This window comes from Scleropages formosus, chromosome 22 (assembly GCF_900964775.1).
Source record: "Scleropages formosus chromosome 22, fSclFor1.1, whole genome shotgun sequence".
Classification (NCBI taxonomy): Eukaryota; Metazoa; Chordata; class Actinopteri; order Osteoglossiformes; family Osteoglossidae; genus Scleropages; species Scleropages formosus.
This window is the reverse complement of record NC_041827.1, coordinates 1,124,124-1,141,911: the sequence shown is the minus strand read 5'-3', so window position 1 is coordinate 1,141,911 and position 17,788 is coordinate 1,124,124. Positions and strand designations below refer to the sequence as shown.

Here is a 17,788-nt window from a genome sequence, read left to right as displayed (position 1 = left end):
ATTGTAGAGGACCGTGTTACATGACAGCTGAATATACAACTACGCTCTTTACCTGTACTGGCCAAAAGGGACAAAAGGTTACCCAAGACTTTAAAGCATTCTAGTACCTAGACCGGAATATGACGCAAGTTCTCACAAGGTCCTGTACAAGTGAATCCTTTACATCCACTGTTTCACTCAGTGAACAAGCACTCCAATGGTCTGCTGTTCAGTGTCCCCTCCCCCCTTCAGCTGAACATTACCAGCTAAAAATGACAAGAATGACAGCAGCACTTGCCTGCACACGTGCACAAACAAGGAGCCGTTGAGCTGAGGACTCACAGCGACCGTCACCATGGTTTCCAAGGCCAGGGAGGAACGGAAGCAATTTGCAGGGACTTCTTCCATGCATGTCTTGGGGTTGCAGACACAGGGAAAAACATGCAAACCCCACACCCAGCAAGCCACTCAGGAACTGAGCAGCTTCACCTGCTGTGCCACTGTCCCCCCACAACACACATGACCTGCAGGTTAAATCTAGCAAAAGAACTTTTCAACACTTAAGTTATATAGATTTTAATTATATTTTGCATTTTACAGGAACGTTTCTCAGAAACATTTTGTTCAGATCTTGTATCAGCTGAAATTTCATTGCAGAGTGCTTGTTAATCCACTGTGGACAGTTAAGATAACACTGCAATACCAAAACAAACTGCATGTACAAAATTCAGAACGCAGTTAACATTTCAAAAACTGGAAAACTTTCTGCTGTGCTTTGTATAAGTAACTCAAATTTCACTGACATGTATACTTCACAAGCATGATACGCATCAATTCAAGATGCACAGAAAGCATGTTTCCCATCATTCCATCTTTGAAACAATACATGTAACTACAACACTGTATTAAATGACATCTCAAAGTTATGAATTGTATGGATAGAATACTCTGGATACATACTAACACACTGCCCTAATCTCTACTTGGTCCTTTCTTATAGGACTATAAAAATTTTGACAGCTAAATGCAATTTAACAATTTGGGCCCTCTTAAGAACACTATACTCCCATACCTGATAATACACACCTACAACCTTGGTGACAAAAAAAAAAAAAAGGACTATTCAGTCTTTGGCTCTTTTTTTTGTAATTTACCAGCTGGAAGACTGACTTAACAGCAAATACATAGCTATAAATATATTTGACACTGGAAAAAGATTTAACATCTCAAAAAAAATCACTCCATGAAAAGGTACAGTTCTACTTTCTGTATGTGAACTGTACAGCGTACTGCCATGGCACAGTGCTGACAAAATTATCACAAGGTCCTCAGCAATTCTGGTGAGGTGTTAAGTATTTTACATCTCCCTCCCTCATTGAGGGAAAAATCTGGAAGCCTTCCTTTACCCTGGTAGGAGGGAGCTTCAACATTTCATTGCCAACTGCTCCTCAAAAACCATGTTGATAAGCACACATTATTCAAGGCAACCTATTTTCATGTCCTGAGGGTAGAAAAGTTTGACATGGTTCCCAAAACCCTGTGCTCCCACAGCTGAGATGACCTGATGCACATCGGTGTACAAAGGGTGGTCTGTAGCTCCTGCAGTTCCCTTCACAGCCCAATCCAGCAGAGCTAAGTTTACCAGAGTCAGGTGGAGAGCTGAGGAGATGTGGCTTAGTCTATGCAGAGTAAAGGCTGAAGGGGACATAATCCAGAATCAATTCGCCCACCCCAACAAAGTACATGACCTGGGCAATGCCAAACAGGGGGGCAATGACCAGGGCCCTGCAGCCTGCACCCTTCAGAAAGGCAGATGGTCCTTCCTTCTTCAGGATCTTGCTGCAGGGGGGGAGAAAAAAGGTTTGTCATTCAGCATCTGAACAGAATATTTCTGAAGAACTAAGCTCTCATGCAGCTTTTGAACTGAAGCAACAATTTTAGATCATACCTTATGCAGTCTGCTACACCATTGTAGGTTTCCTCATTTGCTCCTTTGCTCAAAGACTGCAACCGTGTTTTCACCACTGCAAGGAAGAATGCTTTCAATTAGCACTCAGCCATGTAATCTCCCCTAATAAGTTACCTTCTTAAAGTGGCCTTTGCACACTCACCATCACAAGGGTTGACTGCAACAGCAGCCGTGGAGCCAGCCACACAGCCGGCGATAAAAGACCAGTAAAAGGGGGATTTCTCCGAAGGGGAGGGCTGCCTTAAACGGTTGAAATTCGCGAACAGTGGGAAGTAGACAATAGAGAAGGGCACATCTCTGGGGGAAGAGAAAAACCACAACATCAGCATCAAAAAGCCATGGTGAAATAGTTCCAACAAAAAGTCCTTTGTGCAAATGATGCGTCCCCAGATTTAGCTGTACACCAGCAAGGCGCAAAAAACCAGACACATCCACTTGAGCTGTAACATAGACACTAACCTCATGAGCGTGGCACCTAGCCCTCTGTACAGGCCCCGAATTCCCTGGGTGCGGAGCAGCTCTTGGGCAATGCGTGTGGCTGACACAGTGCGGACTGGCGGTGCCAGCCCTGCAGTGTAGGACCGGCTCAGAACTGCACTGGTGCCAGATAACTTGGCACACGCTACACCAGCTGGAATCCTCTGTTGAGCAGCTATGTAAAAAGCTCAAAATTAGCCACAAGCCTGCTGATATACTGCAACAAAAAAGGCGTTTCATAACATAACATGCCACAAGGCCACACCTCCTTACCTAGCCTCCCTGCATCTTGGAGCTGGATTTTAAGCATCTCCATAGGAGTGGTGATGACTACCTGGCACATACCAGCTCCACACCCAGCCAGCATTTCCTTGAACACAGTCAGGGCCTTCCTGCAACAGAGAATCAGCACTGAAGCAGTGGAGCAATGCCAGCATGAAGTCCCATGAATTAACTTTAATGCCAAACCTTTCTTACCCATCTTTGCTGAGGTAGTGACGAAAAAAGTCATTAGCAGCAAGTTTGATTGCCTTCTCAGGGGTGACCAAGGTCAGATTGACTGCAGCACCTAAAAAAACAAATAAGACTGATTAGCTCTTCAAACACATTAATTTCAAGCACAAGCTAAAAAAAAGTATACAAGCATTTAATCCCCACCACAATCAAACCAAGAATGTCTGCCATATAATATCCATTTCTATTGCTGGCTAAATACAACACAAGGCACAGTAAGAGAGGAAAGTCATGTTTAGAAGCAATAGTTGGGATAACTGGAGGGGGGGGGGTTATGTATTTTCAACACCAAGCAAAACTGACATTAAATCAAGAAAAGATGAAAGTGATAAGTGAATTAGAAGATGCAGTGAAAAGGGAAAAAAAGACCTGGAAAGTATTCCCCCCTCCACTTCAGTGTTTAAATAGCTTAGTATGACAATGTTCTTACACTATGCATTATGTATATACGTATTACATTATGTTATAAAGTATTTTTACTGTATTTTTTTCAAAAAACACAGAGGTGTTAGCAGACAGGACAGACAGAAAAAGTTTGGCTAAACAGAAATCAGAATACAACTGCACAATACAAAATATGGTGCCTAGGCATAATAGAGCAGAGTAGTAAGAACCATGTAAACGTTTGCCTCCAGCGTGGCTGCGCCTTATCGGCTAGCCTTCAAAATCCCCGGGGCCCATGTCTGTAACATGAAAAACACAGATGCAAACAAACAATTCCTCACAGAAGCCGAGGCCCCAAACAACTGCCTCTAGCTTTAATCCTCAAAAAGGGTTTCATGAAAAGCCCTATGGATGCAATAAGCGTGTGTCTGGCTTTTAACTGCAATCTTTAATGGGTTCTATGACACCATATTTCAGTAGATCTAGTCTTAAAATGAACTCTGTATTTTCATTTCAGCACTATTTTCTCTTCAATAAACAAAACCATTGAGAGTCAATGTTAACTATCAGCCAATTCAATAATGTGCATTGGTACAAATTCTTAATATCTACATAAATTCTAGTAATACGCAAAAAACTACAACTATTAGTTGGTTTTGAAGACAAATGCTGGCAAATGCTGCCACCCAGTGACTGAAAGTCAGTTTGTCATGAGCTTTCATTTCCAAAGTCAACATTTAAATGTACAAAATGATTCTTTGCATATGGCAAGTTTCTTGCAATTATTTTCTCAGATTTGGTTGAAGCCAAAATTAAGGGCAATGTGTAAGTTGTTAACCTCGAGAAGAATAAATTAAGAAACCACCTTACCTCTATACATGCCAAAGAAACCTTCAGATCGGACCGTTTTGACAAGGCAATCCATCCTACCAGAAGAAAGCCAGTAGTGGTTATAACACAATGTTGGTGATCACAATTGACTCAACTCCTTCCGTGCAGTATACACACTGCCACCACCAGGGCACATTACACAATAGCTGGGCTTAGCATTAGCCTACAAGTTAAAATGCTGAAAATAATTTCTCCAGCACTAACAGACATTTTAAATCTAGAAGCCCAGGAGAGAGGTGGCCACTGGCACTTTAACCTCCAGAGGTTTTTTCCCCTCTGTTGCCTTTCAGTTGGGAGTTTGCTGATTTCCTATGTGGCCGGTTAGCTTACTTAAAGCTTTAATAATTATAGTTATTTTAGTAATTTAATGTACAGCCAACCTCTTATTTATACCTCTGATCCTTTGCTCAGTGCTCTGTGTCACTGTGAGAACAGTGCTCTATAAAATAAATGGAACTGTTGCCATGCAGTCACACTGAAAGGAGGGCGACTAACTCACATGCTCTTGTAGACCTGCTGGCCACTCCTCTGGTTCTGTAGCCGTGTCTTGGCCAAGTCAATGGGGAACACACAGGTTACCCCTACAATCCCAGCAATGCCACCATTGATGAGCTTGGCAGGAAGGCTGCAAAAATCAAACACAAACATCCATTTGTTTCTAAACAAAAAGCATTCAAATTTTTAACTGCTTGAACCTTAACACGACTCCCTTATCACATCTGAACTTTTTATTTTTAATTGAACCAAATTTCATTTATTCAGTTAAATTAGCCAGACATTTAGATGAAAATTCAATTTCTTATTGAATACTGCAGATGTCTCAGGAGTTCCTAAAGTTTATTCTAAATGCCTAACTACTACACTTCCTGAAGAATATGCAGCTTTTACAGGTAACATGGCTTTCTGGAAATTTAGCTATCTTCATCACTTATGAGTCATTATTGAACCTCAATGTTGTCAGAGTTTCCGTAGAATATATATGGAGAAGTGTTTATCCTCTTACAAGCAAAAAAAAGTTCTCCATCCCAACAAATATTAAACAAGTGATATACATTATCCTGCTTTTGAGTTCAATCTGCATCTCTTTAACAAACTCATATGGACTCCTGACTCCTCCAATATTACTTTGTACTGTTACCTTTAAATAGAAACATGTAGTTTCCATGCGAATTTGCAAAAAAAAAAAAAAAAAAAAGCACAAGAATTTTGTAAGACAAATGAAAATTGGGTTTAGCTGACCAAATGCACAGGTGAAGAGAGTTTCCATTCCTATCTTTTATTTAGATCTGTTTATGCGCTGACCTGGACCATTAAACAGAACCTCTGGCTAATGTCACTCATTGTCAAACATACCTGATCTGCTGCTGGGACATCTTGAGTTTCAGACTTGGAAATTCAGTTTTGGTTCTTGCTGTGCTTAGATGGGAAGTCACTGCAAGGAAAGAATCAAGATGTCATGTCAGAAGCTCCTATCAAAATGCAGTACCCTCAATGCACTACCCATCAATACTCAACATGACTTTTCAAATATGGCTTTTTTCAAACAGCTACCGGGACACTGGAGGACAATGAGAGCACTGCCAGTCCTCACAGCAGACAAAGAATACTCAATGAGATGGGTGACACACCACGGATCACTACACGAAGGACACACTGACTGGACAGTAAACTGACACCACGCAAGCACTTTAAGTTGTGTGACAATACAAGTTGCCTAAGCAAAGAAGTTAGCTAAATTATAAAAGCAGCACCCACATTTAATATACAATGAGAATTAATATAAAGATTGGACGTTAACACAGCCCACGCAGACATCCTGCTTCAACGGGAGAGATGGCGAGTCAGACCAACTTCCGCTAAGTGTCCCTGTCCGCTGCGCGAGGCAACGCACGTCAGTACGACACTGGCAGTGGGGGAAGCGCTGCCACTGTGGCACTGACGACCTAAATTGTTATACTGCACACTTTATATGTGAAAAGCTGGGAGGGGGGGAACTTAAATTATATATCACACTAAACGAAGTAATTAGTAGTTAGCTGACTGAGAAGTTAACTTCGTACTCAGGCGTTAAGCTGAAGGCTGTACTAAAAGCCCGCAATGAATGAATGTAAATGCTATTCCGACTCGCTCGCGCTGTGGCCCCGTTTCCAGAAATGAACTATGATCGAACATGAGTCAGTGCGCAATTTTATTTATTTTTATTTTTTTAAACGTCAAATTCCATTAAAGTCTCAGTCCAGAGTTACACTTAATCAAGAACGGATTGAATACACGTCGTCGTTGTACCCCAACTTTAACCTGAACAGTTACTAGATCATAGTAGATGCACGCGGGCCAAAAACTAAGAGAGAACACATATTCAATTGGCATTGCTGCTGCAGAGAAGAAACCGCCACACAATCCGCCGTATGACAACCAGCTGTCACTACACAACTAGCGCCGCTTAGCTTACGCAACGGGGAAAACGAAAAGGACATTTAATTTAAATAATTCATTTCGGTTCATGTACTTCTGCAGGACTAAACATACATTTTATCGAGCATTTTTATTTTACCAACTGACTAAAACGTCAAATAATAACAAAGAACTTAATATTTCACAAGTAATAATTCCAATTAGCAAAACCAAGTAACTTACAACTTTCCCATCCATGGAAATATATAAAATAAAAACTCACCGAAAACTGCTTAGCTTGAAACGATGATATTATTAAACACTGCACACCAACACCGCTACCAGCCGACGCTTTCAGCAATTGCTGTGAAGTACTGGAAAATTCCACCTGAATATAAACTAGGAGGCGGAGCCCATACTCACGTCACCCAATGAGCAAACTTTGAGTCAGACAATAATTATTTTTTGTAACATGTAGCGATGAATGGTGGGCGGGTACGGTGTCAGATATCATGACCGTCATGTGACTATTACACTACGAGAATTAAGTGGGTAGGTTTGGCGGGGGGGTCAAAGTCGAGTCATTTCTATTACTTAAACTTAAAGTTGTCACTAGAATAGTAATAAAAGTTTTTATTAGTACTACGTACGAAGACACACGTCGTTTACTGTTTTATATCCATAAATGAGCTAGCCGATAATCTACGTGTTTTTGTTTTCTGGAGGCAGCTGTGCGTTAACATTCGAAAATGGAGAATCATTTTGTTACCGCTATTTTTTGCGGGAAGTCCCGTACTACACGAATCACGTGATCCGGCGTCCATTTTCTTTTCTCTAGCGCAGGTTATATTCATGTTTTGTAGCACAGATCTCACGGAAGTGTTGATTTAGAGACCACCTAACTGCAAATAACATTACATTTGCTGTCAGCACTAAACTAAAAGTAATACTAAAGTAAAACTAATACAGAAGTATTGTTTGGGATAATTCTGTCAAATTCAGTAAGAGTGACAGTAATCATATTATAATCTTCAGAACCGCTTGTCCCATACAGGGTCACGGAGCCTACCCGTGACACAGGGCGTAAGGCCGGAGGGGGAGGGGACATACCCAGGACAGGACGCCAGTCTATCGCAAGGCACCCCAAGCAGGACTCGAACCCCAGACCTACTGGAAAGCAGACTGTGGCCCAACCCACTGCACCACTGCACCCCTTCTTATATTATAATATTACATTTAATTATTTAGATGTTAAACGTTACGTACACAAACCTAATTTCTAGCTTGGAGTTTTCTTTTCGTGGTCCTGACTGAGCTTGTTGTAAAATGTGGTCAGCGGGATTCCTTATCGCTGATGCAGCAGGTGACCTAACCGAGTCTGCAGGGCCTCTTCTCAGTAATTTTCCAGCTCTCTTCTTACCTGCTGATAACAGTACGGTGCGGTAGTTCACACGGTATTTTAGCATCACCGGTAATGAGCCAGGTGCGGTGGCACAGTGGGTTGGACCACAGTCCTGCTTTCTGGTGGGTCTGGGGTTCGAGTCCCCCTTGGGGTGCCTTGCGATGGACTGGCGTCCTGTCCTTGGTGTGCCCCCTCCAGCCTTATGCCCTGTGCTGCTGGGTAGGCTCTGTGACCCCATATGGGACAAGCGGTTCTGAAAGTGTGTATGTGTGGTAATAAGCCATTACATTCAGGGAACACTGTGAGTCTACACTGGTTCCCCTAGCAAAATTTTATCAGCAGAATCAATGTAAGTAGAAAATATGATTGTACATGGTTAGATTTTTTAAAAATATTAAAAGTAGACATAATAGACTAGTTAAAAGAGAAGCGTTAGCGTAGGAAAAGGCAAAGATGTGTGAGAGGTTGAACAAACGCAGTTGTATTGTGCAGTTTTAGTAAAACTTTTACTACAACTTTGATGTTTACAATGAAAACCTTCAGCCCAGAACACATGAAAATACACTTCTAGCTATTCCTGCCCAGCCCCTCTTTAATAAACTATTTACTGCATATATCTTCTTCAAATAATTTTAATAAAGCCATATAATGTGAAACTTGTTTTTGATCCTGTGGCCTTTTTTATGGAAGTCCTTGCAAATTCATGCACTAACAGGGAGGATACTCTGTGATGTCTGATGACAAAGACACACTAGTATGAGCAGGATAGTTCATCACAGGATGGAGATAAACTGCTCATGTCGTTCTGATATGTTCTCAAAAGCTGTATTTCCAGCTAAGTAGATGACTACACTCCTTGACAGATAGTACACTTTACCATGATCAGTGAATATTAGGTTTCACATATGGGGATATTTCCTGACTGAGCTGTTCAATCTTTAGGCAAAACGTTAGTTTTTTTGGGAACTGTACTGTTGAGGTTATTTACGTACATGCAAGTTATTGCTTTTTTTTTCTCTGTCCAGATAGGAAATAACACATAGCAGACAGTCGTCCAACTTAGGATTTTTAAATAGAAATGACACAAGTAAAGGGTAATACCACTCAATATGGTGACGTTACAGTGTTGGAGACTAGGGTGGCTTGGATGTAACCACCGAATTCCACAGCAGATAAATATCCCCATGTTACAGAAGTCAAATGTGTTTTTTGATGATGGCAATGGAGACTGCAGATTATGGAAATATGGGTGTGCAGCACATCTGGGTCTTCACCTGACAAGGATTGGATTAAAATGTACTTGATAGTTTCTAAGGACCAAAACACAGGTGACATTTGTGTTAACTGCCAACAGATGTTGCTCATGGCATAAGTCAGGGATAAAGGTCATCCAGACTGGGCTTCACTACTGGAGGTACTCAGCAATAAGGACATGTATGCCTCAAGGTTTTCCAAATGTAAGAGTTATTGTTTAACATAATGTGTGTAGGACAAACCATATAAGAACCAGGGGTAGCAATGAGAACAGATTACAAAGTTTTTCCTGCAGAGGATACTGACAGCAACAAGTTTTCAAGTCAGGTAAATAACAGAAACCTGTAATATGAGTCTTTCAACATGGAATGAATGTTTTTGCAAGATTATACAAAAGTGGAATTTTACTTTAATATAGAGCACATACAATTTTACTAGAGGAAGAGTATTTTTTTAACTTAAATGCGAATTAGTTATTTTGTATAGCAAATCCTTAGTGACAGTATTCAATTAACCTGTTTTAAGTGCACCCTCTTTTCCATTATTATATTTCTAAATGGCAGGTCTCATGGAAGAATGCTTTAAAACTTCAGAACAAAAGTCCAGAGAGAGGCGTGGTCAACTGTCCTCCAAGTGTTTAGAAAAGCTTGGCATATTGCATCTGCATCTCTCTATCTGTTTGTGAAATGCACATTTGTTTATTCTGAATTTTGCATCACTTTATGGAACAATGTTTGCCAAATGAATAAATGTGAACGTAAATTTGATTCCAGAAAATTTGAAGACACTGGAATCGCATTAAAAAGCTCTTGTTTCACAGAGGTTGATAGGAAGGTCAATGCATTGTATGTAGCGGAGTAGTCGAGCAGGTTTCTGCGCACCATGTGTCTCATCACATATCCTCAAAAAAGGTTGGCAAGGTGCCTTTGAGTCAGGCCACTTTGGAGGACATGGTAATAAAGCACTGTGGTTTTTTTAAATCATTCTTGACTCTGGAATTTCTGTTCCCAATGTCAGCCCGAGTCGTAGGGGATTTGGGGTGACTGTGTTTATATTTGTAAAACAAAAGAGTGTTCTTTTGGGTAAACCAAAACTGCTCAGTTCCTTCAGAAATGGCACCAGACATTTCTCCTGTGGTATTTTTCAGACAATGGTTTGAGTCAATATGTGGTTGGTCACATGACTTTCAATGAGCTGGACCCCATGTGGTTGCTGCTTTTCTTTGCCTTACTGAGGCTTAGCGCAGCACATAGCAAGGAGATAGATTTCAGTTTGAACTGAAATTTTAACATCTGCACACTTGCATCCACACTAGCCAAAATTTTATTTTGATAATAGGCTGCGTTAACCTTCCCTTGAACTATAATAAAACAAAGGCTGTGCTTTGGCTTGAAAGAACTTTGGTTTAGGAGTTGGTATAAATGTCTTGTTGGGTGACTGTTTTTATTATTTTTATTCCAAATACTGAGTTCATGCTGCAAAAGCAAAATAAATCCAGACTTCACACACCATCTGAAACTGCTTGTCTCATACAGGGTTGTGGGGAGTCAGAGCCTAACCTGGCAACACAGGGCGAAGGGGACACACCCAGGATGGGATGCCACTCTATTGCCAGGCCCCCCCAGTGAGACTTGAACCCCAAACCCATTGGAAAGCAGGACCTGGTCCAACCCACTGCGCCACTGTGCCACCACGCCCCCCCCAATCCAGCCTTTGTTTTTCTAATAAAGAAATAGGTTTTCTTTATCCCTTCTGTATGGTCTACTTTAATGTAGAGGGGTGGCATGGTGGCACAGTGAGTAGTGCTGCTATCTCACAGCACCTGAGTGGTGTGAAGAACAAAGGTTTGATCCCCGCTCAGTCTGTGTGGAGTTTGCATGTTGTCTGCGTGGGTTTCCTCCAGGTGCTCTGATTTCCTCCCACAGTCCAAAGACATGCTGTCCAGGTTCCCCCACAGTGTGTGAGTGACACACAGAGGGTGTGTTTCACTGATGTATGGATGCATGACCCAGTGGAAGTAATGTATCTAGCAGTGTAAATCACCCCAGTGAATAAGGTGTGTGGGCTAATAACACTACATAGTATCCATTGTAAGTTGCTTTGGAGAAAAGTGTCTGCTAAGTGAATAAATGTAAATGTACAGTATATGGTAGTCCTCCTCATCTTGGGTTATGGTGATGCAGTTTTTAGACTTCTCTGTACAGATCCCCTTGTCAAGTTACATGTTCTTTTTCATCACAGCTATTGGATTTGCATCACTGGACTGGTTTCTGTTTTCCTGCCTTCACTTGGGACAGCTGGTAGTATAGTGGTTAGCTGTGTTGCCTTTAGACCCAAAGGTCACCACCTCTGGCTGTAGTACTCTTGAGCAACATATTATTAAAGATATTTTATTTTAGATTATTTAAGATATTTTAAAATTTCTGAAATTTTAAGAAAAACCTGAGAAATAATTGGCCTTATTACCAAGCATCTAAAAAGTGTGCTCTGCACTGCAGTATTAGGTTTCCTACCAGACCGTTTCAGTGAAATTACCTGCAGTTGTGGTAGATTGAGTTTATTCAGCAGATATATTACTGAGCCAAGTCCAATTATGTGTCCTGCTCAAGGGACATGTACACCAACATTTTGCTCACAGCTTCAAGTTCTTTCCGGCTATGAAAGCTGTTGCTGTGTATCACACAACTGTAAACAGAACTGTAACAATTTCCTGCCCAAGCAATATGTAAACCCTATAAGAACGAGAGACACAGTCATTTGTGCAATTCCATTTTGTGTTAACACCTGCTCCTCCAAGCAGAATAAGTCCAACCATGAACTCTTAGAGACTCGGTTATTGGTTAATCCTCTTCAAAAGTGTTCAGAGGTCTGTGAAACAAGATTAGCTGGTTGCAGTAACTATGTAAACTTGACTGTATTACAGCTTTGTTTTATTTTTTCTTGTGCCCTTTTTATAGCTTTTTCTTTTGTACAAACAGTAAATTGTAAGCATTTTTTGTATAAAATGACTAACTTCCAGAGCACAGGTCTAAGTCTATGGCAATATGTCAGATTTAAAGCCTGAGATTAAGGGAGACAGCAGGCTTTTCAGGGTTCAGCAGGAGTTCACTGGACAGGAGTTCAGAGACAATGGCATAATTTTTCTGTAATACATATACTTTTCTCAACTGTCATAATTGTGTCCAAGGATTCTCTTCAAAAATATTTGTTGCGGCTTATTTAGTAAATGGTGGTGGGCAGTGAATTTCTGGAAATGAAATGTGATATTTGAATATATACATATATGCATTTTAGGGGGTGCGGTGGCGCAGTGGGTTGGACCACAGTCCTGCTCTCCAGTGGGTCTGGGGTTTGAGTCCTGCTGGGGGTGCCTTGCAATGGACTGGCGTCCTGTCCTGGGTGTGTCCCCTCCGGCCTTATGCCCTGTGTTGCCGGGTAGGCTCCGGTTCCCTGTGACCCCATGTGGGATGAGTGGTTCTGAAAATGTGTGTGTGTGTATGTATATATATGCATTTTAAAGTTTCTTAAAAAAAAAACCACAGGTTATTCTTTTGAAACAGTAGCTGTATCGTAAAATGCATTGTGATCCTCTGTCAAAAAGCCTGAGAGGGCAAATTCCAACTCAGGTCTATTCCTTTATTCTTTAGACTATATCTGGGCTTTGGGTCTCAAAATTACCACCAGCTTTGTTTTCGTCTGCAGGACAATTGATGGGGTTTTTATGTCACTATTTTAACTCTCCCTCTTTTCAGACTGAGATCAGGATTGACTGCATTTATACTAAAATTGGGTCTTGTAGGTACCTGCTAGCTGAGTTAACCAATGAATGATTATAGTTGTTTATCTCAGGGTACATCTCATGTTCAGCTGCACAGTGTAATCAAAATATCGGATTTCTTTGGAAGAAAACTTTCTTTGGAAAATGCTCATGCATGTAAGTTGACCCAGCATGGTATTTATGTCACATACCTTATAAAGAAAGCTTTGCTCGAATAGTTTATGGTATTGGGGGAACATAAGACTAACAGAATTTAGGTTATGAGATTTTGAAAGTAGAGTTCCAAACTCAATTAACCCTTGAATTATAATTGTAATATTAATTTTTATCAGTGTTGTGCAAGTGGGGGGGGTGTGGTGGCACAGTGGGTTGGACCACGGTCCTGCTCTCTGGTGGGTCTGGGGTTCGAGTCCTGCTTGGGGTGCCTTGTGACAGACTGGCGTCCTGTCCTGGGTGTGTCCCCTCCCCCTCCGGCCTTATGCCCTGTGTTGCTGGGTAGGTTCTGGTTCCCCACAACCCTGTACAGGACAAGTGGTTCCAAAAGTGTGTGTTGTGAAACTTTATTATTCTGTACCAAACAGTAAATCTTTGCATTAGCTGAGCAAACATATTTAAACAATTTCTTATTTTTTTTCCCACATGCAGCCAAATTGTTTGTAAGGTCAAAACTGTCTTTTAGATGTTTTATGTCATTTTTAAATTGAATGGTAGATTTAAAGATTCTTAAACAGGTAGAGGCAAGAAATAAGGTTTCGGACTGAAATAACTGCATGTGAGTATCTGAAACATGAGTGCATAAAGGCTGCATAAAGGAATTTCCATTTAATTGTGGCTATCATTTGCCACGAGGACTCTCAAGACACCGCTCTGCTACTTTCCAAAGCAACTTTTGAAATTTTGGAGGGTTTACTAGTCTTTAAGTATATTAACATTCATCCCACTTATATTTAGTCAATCAAATCTGATTTTAAGTGTCAGTGTTTTTTTTTTATATATGAAAGTTACCCCAAATTACCATAAAGTACATTTTCTAGAATAGGATGAAAATCAAGAACACCATAACTACCAGCATAAGAAATAATGAAAAAGATTAATTGACTCCTGAAATACAGTGTTTGATCACAGATGAGTCTGCAGAGTGCTTGTGCAAGGAATGGTCCCAGATTGCTGAGTGAACCTCAGCTGTTATCGTCAGTATTTCCAGCATACAGAACGTTAATGTGCTCAGAATTACAGAGTCCACTGAGGAAAGAAGACGATGGGTGTTGCCTGTGCTGCATATCCTTTCAGTTGCAAAGCACCAAACATGCCCCTGCCTGTGATTCAATAGAAAGGAATGTTGGAATGCTAGACCCTCTTTGGACTAACCCTGAGGAGGAGGCTTGTTGAACCCATGACTTCTTGTCTGGGTCAGTCCTCATTTACAGTCCTGTGTCTTCACCCTTGTCATCCTGCTTTAAGTGCAACACAGATTCCTTCCTCACAGAAATGAATCATAGGTAATGTCTTCATTTCACAGCTAGCCCCCATCAGTTACTCTCTTATTTGACGTTTACCCTCACACAACACATTCCTCACAGTTGGTGAATGTTGGGCACAAACGGTTCAGGGGTGATTGCTGGCTGCTGCTCGGTGTGGGTGGAAACCAGGTCCTTCTGTCCTTGGCAACAGCATACTGTATATTCTAGAAAGAAAGTACTAAAATGGGACATAGACACACAGACAGCTGGAGGTCTATAAATAGGAGGCAGCTGTCGCCTTCTTTGTCTCTAAGCATGTGTACCACTTTTGTACTTAACCCCCCAAATGAGGGATTAAACCTGTTTGGCTTGTATGTCTAGTGTCATACTCAAAGTTTTTTTGGTGTCAGATGAAATTCATGGATTTTTTTCTCTTCAAAATAAATACAAAACTAGGTTTTGTTTTACACTAACTGTGCCTTTGATAGGTCTGCCCTATAGTGGACTCACATCACCTACTATCATTTTTCATTTTTCTGTAAAAGAGAATTTCCTGGAGTCCTAATATTCTAAATTTTGCTGAACACGCTAAGATGAACATTTTGCAGCTGTTGCGTGACAAAATAACCTGTGACTCACTCGCTATTGATAATTTCTTATCCTAGGGCAGGGTTGCAGCTGTCCAGAATCTATCTTGGAAGCCCAAGGCATGAGGCCAGGGAGGGTTTACAATGGACAGGATGCCAGTCCATCAGAAGGTGGTCACACACACAATTTCTCCCACATTCATATGCTATGAGCAACGTAAAGTCACCACCTGAAATGTATGTCTTTGGACCTGGGGGGACAAAATAACCTGTATTTTATTTTTAGAGCAAAATCACTGTACTTGTTAAGAAGAGAAGCAAATAGATACTAATTTGTAATGACCTTGACACGTATTAGCAGAGTAAAAACCAAGCACATTATGTTCACTCATGTATCAACAGTTTACCATCAAAGTTAAAGTGCCTCAACAAGTTATTATATTTCTCTGGTACAGTGAGTTCACATTGCATTTGCAAGACACCCAAGCCCTTGGAGAGACCCTGCTATTGTATCCTTGAGTATTTAACCTAAGCTGTATGCTGATTATTTACTTTAAAGAGAATTCTACATAAAGGTATTAGAAAAACTAAGCAGAGTGGTAACTGAGCGATATTTGCATTCTGTATATATGGATGGCGTACTTTGATCACATGGATGGATGCGTCTGATGCCAGTTAGTAAGAGTATTTGTGTGACACACTGCGTGATCCAGTCACGTGTTTGACACAGCTTTCAATCAGACAAAAGGTTTTGTGTGCCACTGTGCAGCCATTGCAACAGCTCCAAAAAAAAAAACAAGCTTGTGAGACTAACTAGAATGACACATTTGCTGTAATCAGCTCTAGAAACAGCTTTTAATTATTCCAAATTGAGACAGGGCATGAAGATGAACAAACAAAGTTTTACATCACTGACATGGTGTAGAATGTATCTTCCCGCATGGAGTTATAGTCCTGGGCTGCAAAAGTCATTCTTTACAGTAACATTTTGTAGGAAGTTCTTTCTATAAGCTAACAGTAGATAGGGCACTGACAGGTAAGTACCCCTCAGGGAGGCTAGACGTGATTGCTCTGCCCTGGGTAAGGGTAAATGTGGAGCAGAGGTTTGGCACACTGAACACTGCTGTCGCCAGCACCCTTGTGGGTGCACTCATGGCTCCCCGTGTCACAGGTGCTGCAATAGCAGTCTTGGGCCACGGGATAGGAAAAGAGTGGGTTGGCGTGTCGTTGGCAGCCTGGTAGAGTAATGGTCTGGTACTCTATGGAGCGGTATGTGCAGCCTCTCTGCAACAGCAACCGCTTCCCAACCAGCCCCACCATGTTTGTGTCCTACCCAGAAACAAAGGAAGGAAGTACAGCTTGAACCTGCACCTCAGAAGTCTGTCTTTCTATCTATCTGATGTCTTTGTCTAAGGTCCAGTTGAGTTACGAGGATTGTTACAAATTTCTGCTTTTGAGACAAGTTGCAATCACATGAAAACAATCTTAAATGAAGTACAAGAAGTAGTTACCATAAGATCAAGCCCTGATTTCTACATCATTGTCAAATATCTTTATATGGAACATATTAACAGTTAGCTGACACTTTTCCTCAAAGCAGTTGCATTACAATATTACATTTATATAGTTATCAGTCCACACACCTTATTCACCAAGGTGACTTACACTGCTAGATACACTGTTTACAATGAATCAGTCATCCACAGCCATCATCACATTAAGATGTTTTACAAGTTTTTACCAATTTATGCAGCCAGACATATTTAGTGAATACCTTGCTCAAGTGTACTACAGCTGGGGATAGGAATTAAACCTGTGACCTTTGGGTACAAAGGCAGGAACACTTACCATTATGCTACTAGCTGTCCCATAGTTGTTGTAATGTCTTGGATTTAACTTCAGTCTGTGCACTGAAGCCCTGCTAAATATTTGAGGGGACTCGTACAGAGCAGTGAAGAACCAGAACTAGAACAATGCCCCTTCACTCATAAGAGGTAGCTGGTCTTCATTCTGCTGGTCCAGTGGAATTCTTACCCATGAATAGCAGAAGCCCATGCAGATGGTGGTGTTGATGGCTACGCAGTAGTCGCAACCGGGTTTCTCCACATACAGAGTGTAGTCTGTCAGAGAGCACAGAGAGAGGGCCCGCCCTCCCAACATATACAGTAGCCCACAGGTGAGTGCCAAGGTGCTGCTGCCCATCACAGAAGGATCAGAATCTCCACCTCTCATGCGCAGGGACACCTAATGACTGAAACAAGACCAAAACCCAGTAAGGAAGTAGATCGAAAATGGGCAGTCAGCATTATCCTCTTTGGTTAAAGCAAGATCTTGGCACATGCGACATGGTACACAAGATACGAGTGATAATTAAGCACGGTATTTTCTAAAAGCATTTACAATTACAATTAATCTAAAACACTTTCACTAAATACCACAAGGGATGTCAGCTTCAGTCCTGGCCACTCAAGTCAATCAGATTCATCAACTTCTCTTTCAGCAGCAGCAACTTTTCTTTCATACAGATCCTGTATTTGCAATTCACCTCATTCCCTACATCTCTGAATGCACTTGGAGTTTATGCACCTTTACTACCTATTTTATAATAAACTGAGTGGAAAAATATGTTCAGACCGCCGTGCATTGAATTGTATTGCTTCCCAATTGGTTCACTCCCAAGTTTACCCCGTCTCACATACC

At 41.2% G+C, this 17,788-nt stretch overlaps 2 protein-coding genes across 2 annotated transcripts; both read right to left on the bottom strand.

Annotated features, from left to right (window-relative positions):
• Positions 1 to 571: 571 nt before the first annotated feature.
• Positions 572 to 6,968, bottom strand: LOC108918477 (mitochondrial glutamate carrier 1-like). Its single transcript, XM_018725770.1, has 10 exons — positions 6,891 to 6,968; positions 5,567 to 5,645; positions 4,713 to 4,838; positions 4,193 to 4,248; positions 2,903 to 2,993; positions 2,699 to 2,817; positions 2,408 to 2,600; positions 2,091 to 2,245; positions 1,928 to 2,003; positions 572 to 1,818 (listed from the first exon to the last, which is right to left on the bottom strand). Exons 2-10 carry the CDS (start codon positions 5,584 to 5,586, stop codon positions 1,659 to 1,661), a joined length of 996 nt encoding a protein of 331 aa, XP_018581286.1. The 5' UTR covers positions 5,587 to 5,645; positions 6,891 to 6,968; the 3' UTR covers positions 572 to 1,658.
• A 9,176-nt stretch (positions 6,969 to 16,144) lies between these two features.
• tshba (thyroid stimulating hormone subunit beta a) lies at positions 16,145 to 17,290 on the bottom strand. Its single transcript, XM_018725541.1, has 2 exons — positions 17,123 to 17,290; positions 16,145 to 16,417 (listed from the first exon to the last, which is right to left on the bottom strand). Exons 1-2 carry the CDS (start codon positions 17,288 to 17,290, stop codon positions 16,145 to 16,147), a joined length of 441 nt encoding a protein of 146 aa, XP_018581057.1.
• Positions 17,291 to 17,788: the final 498 nt, after the last annotated feature.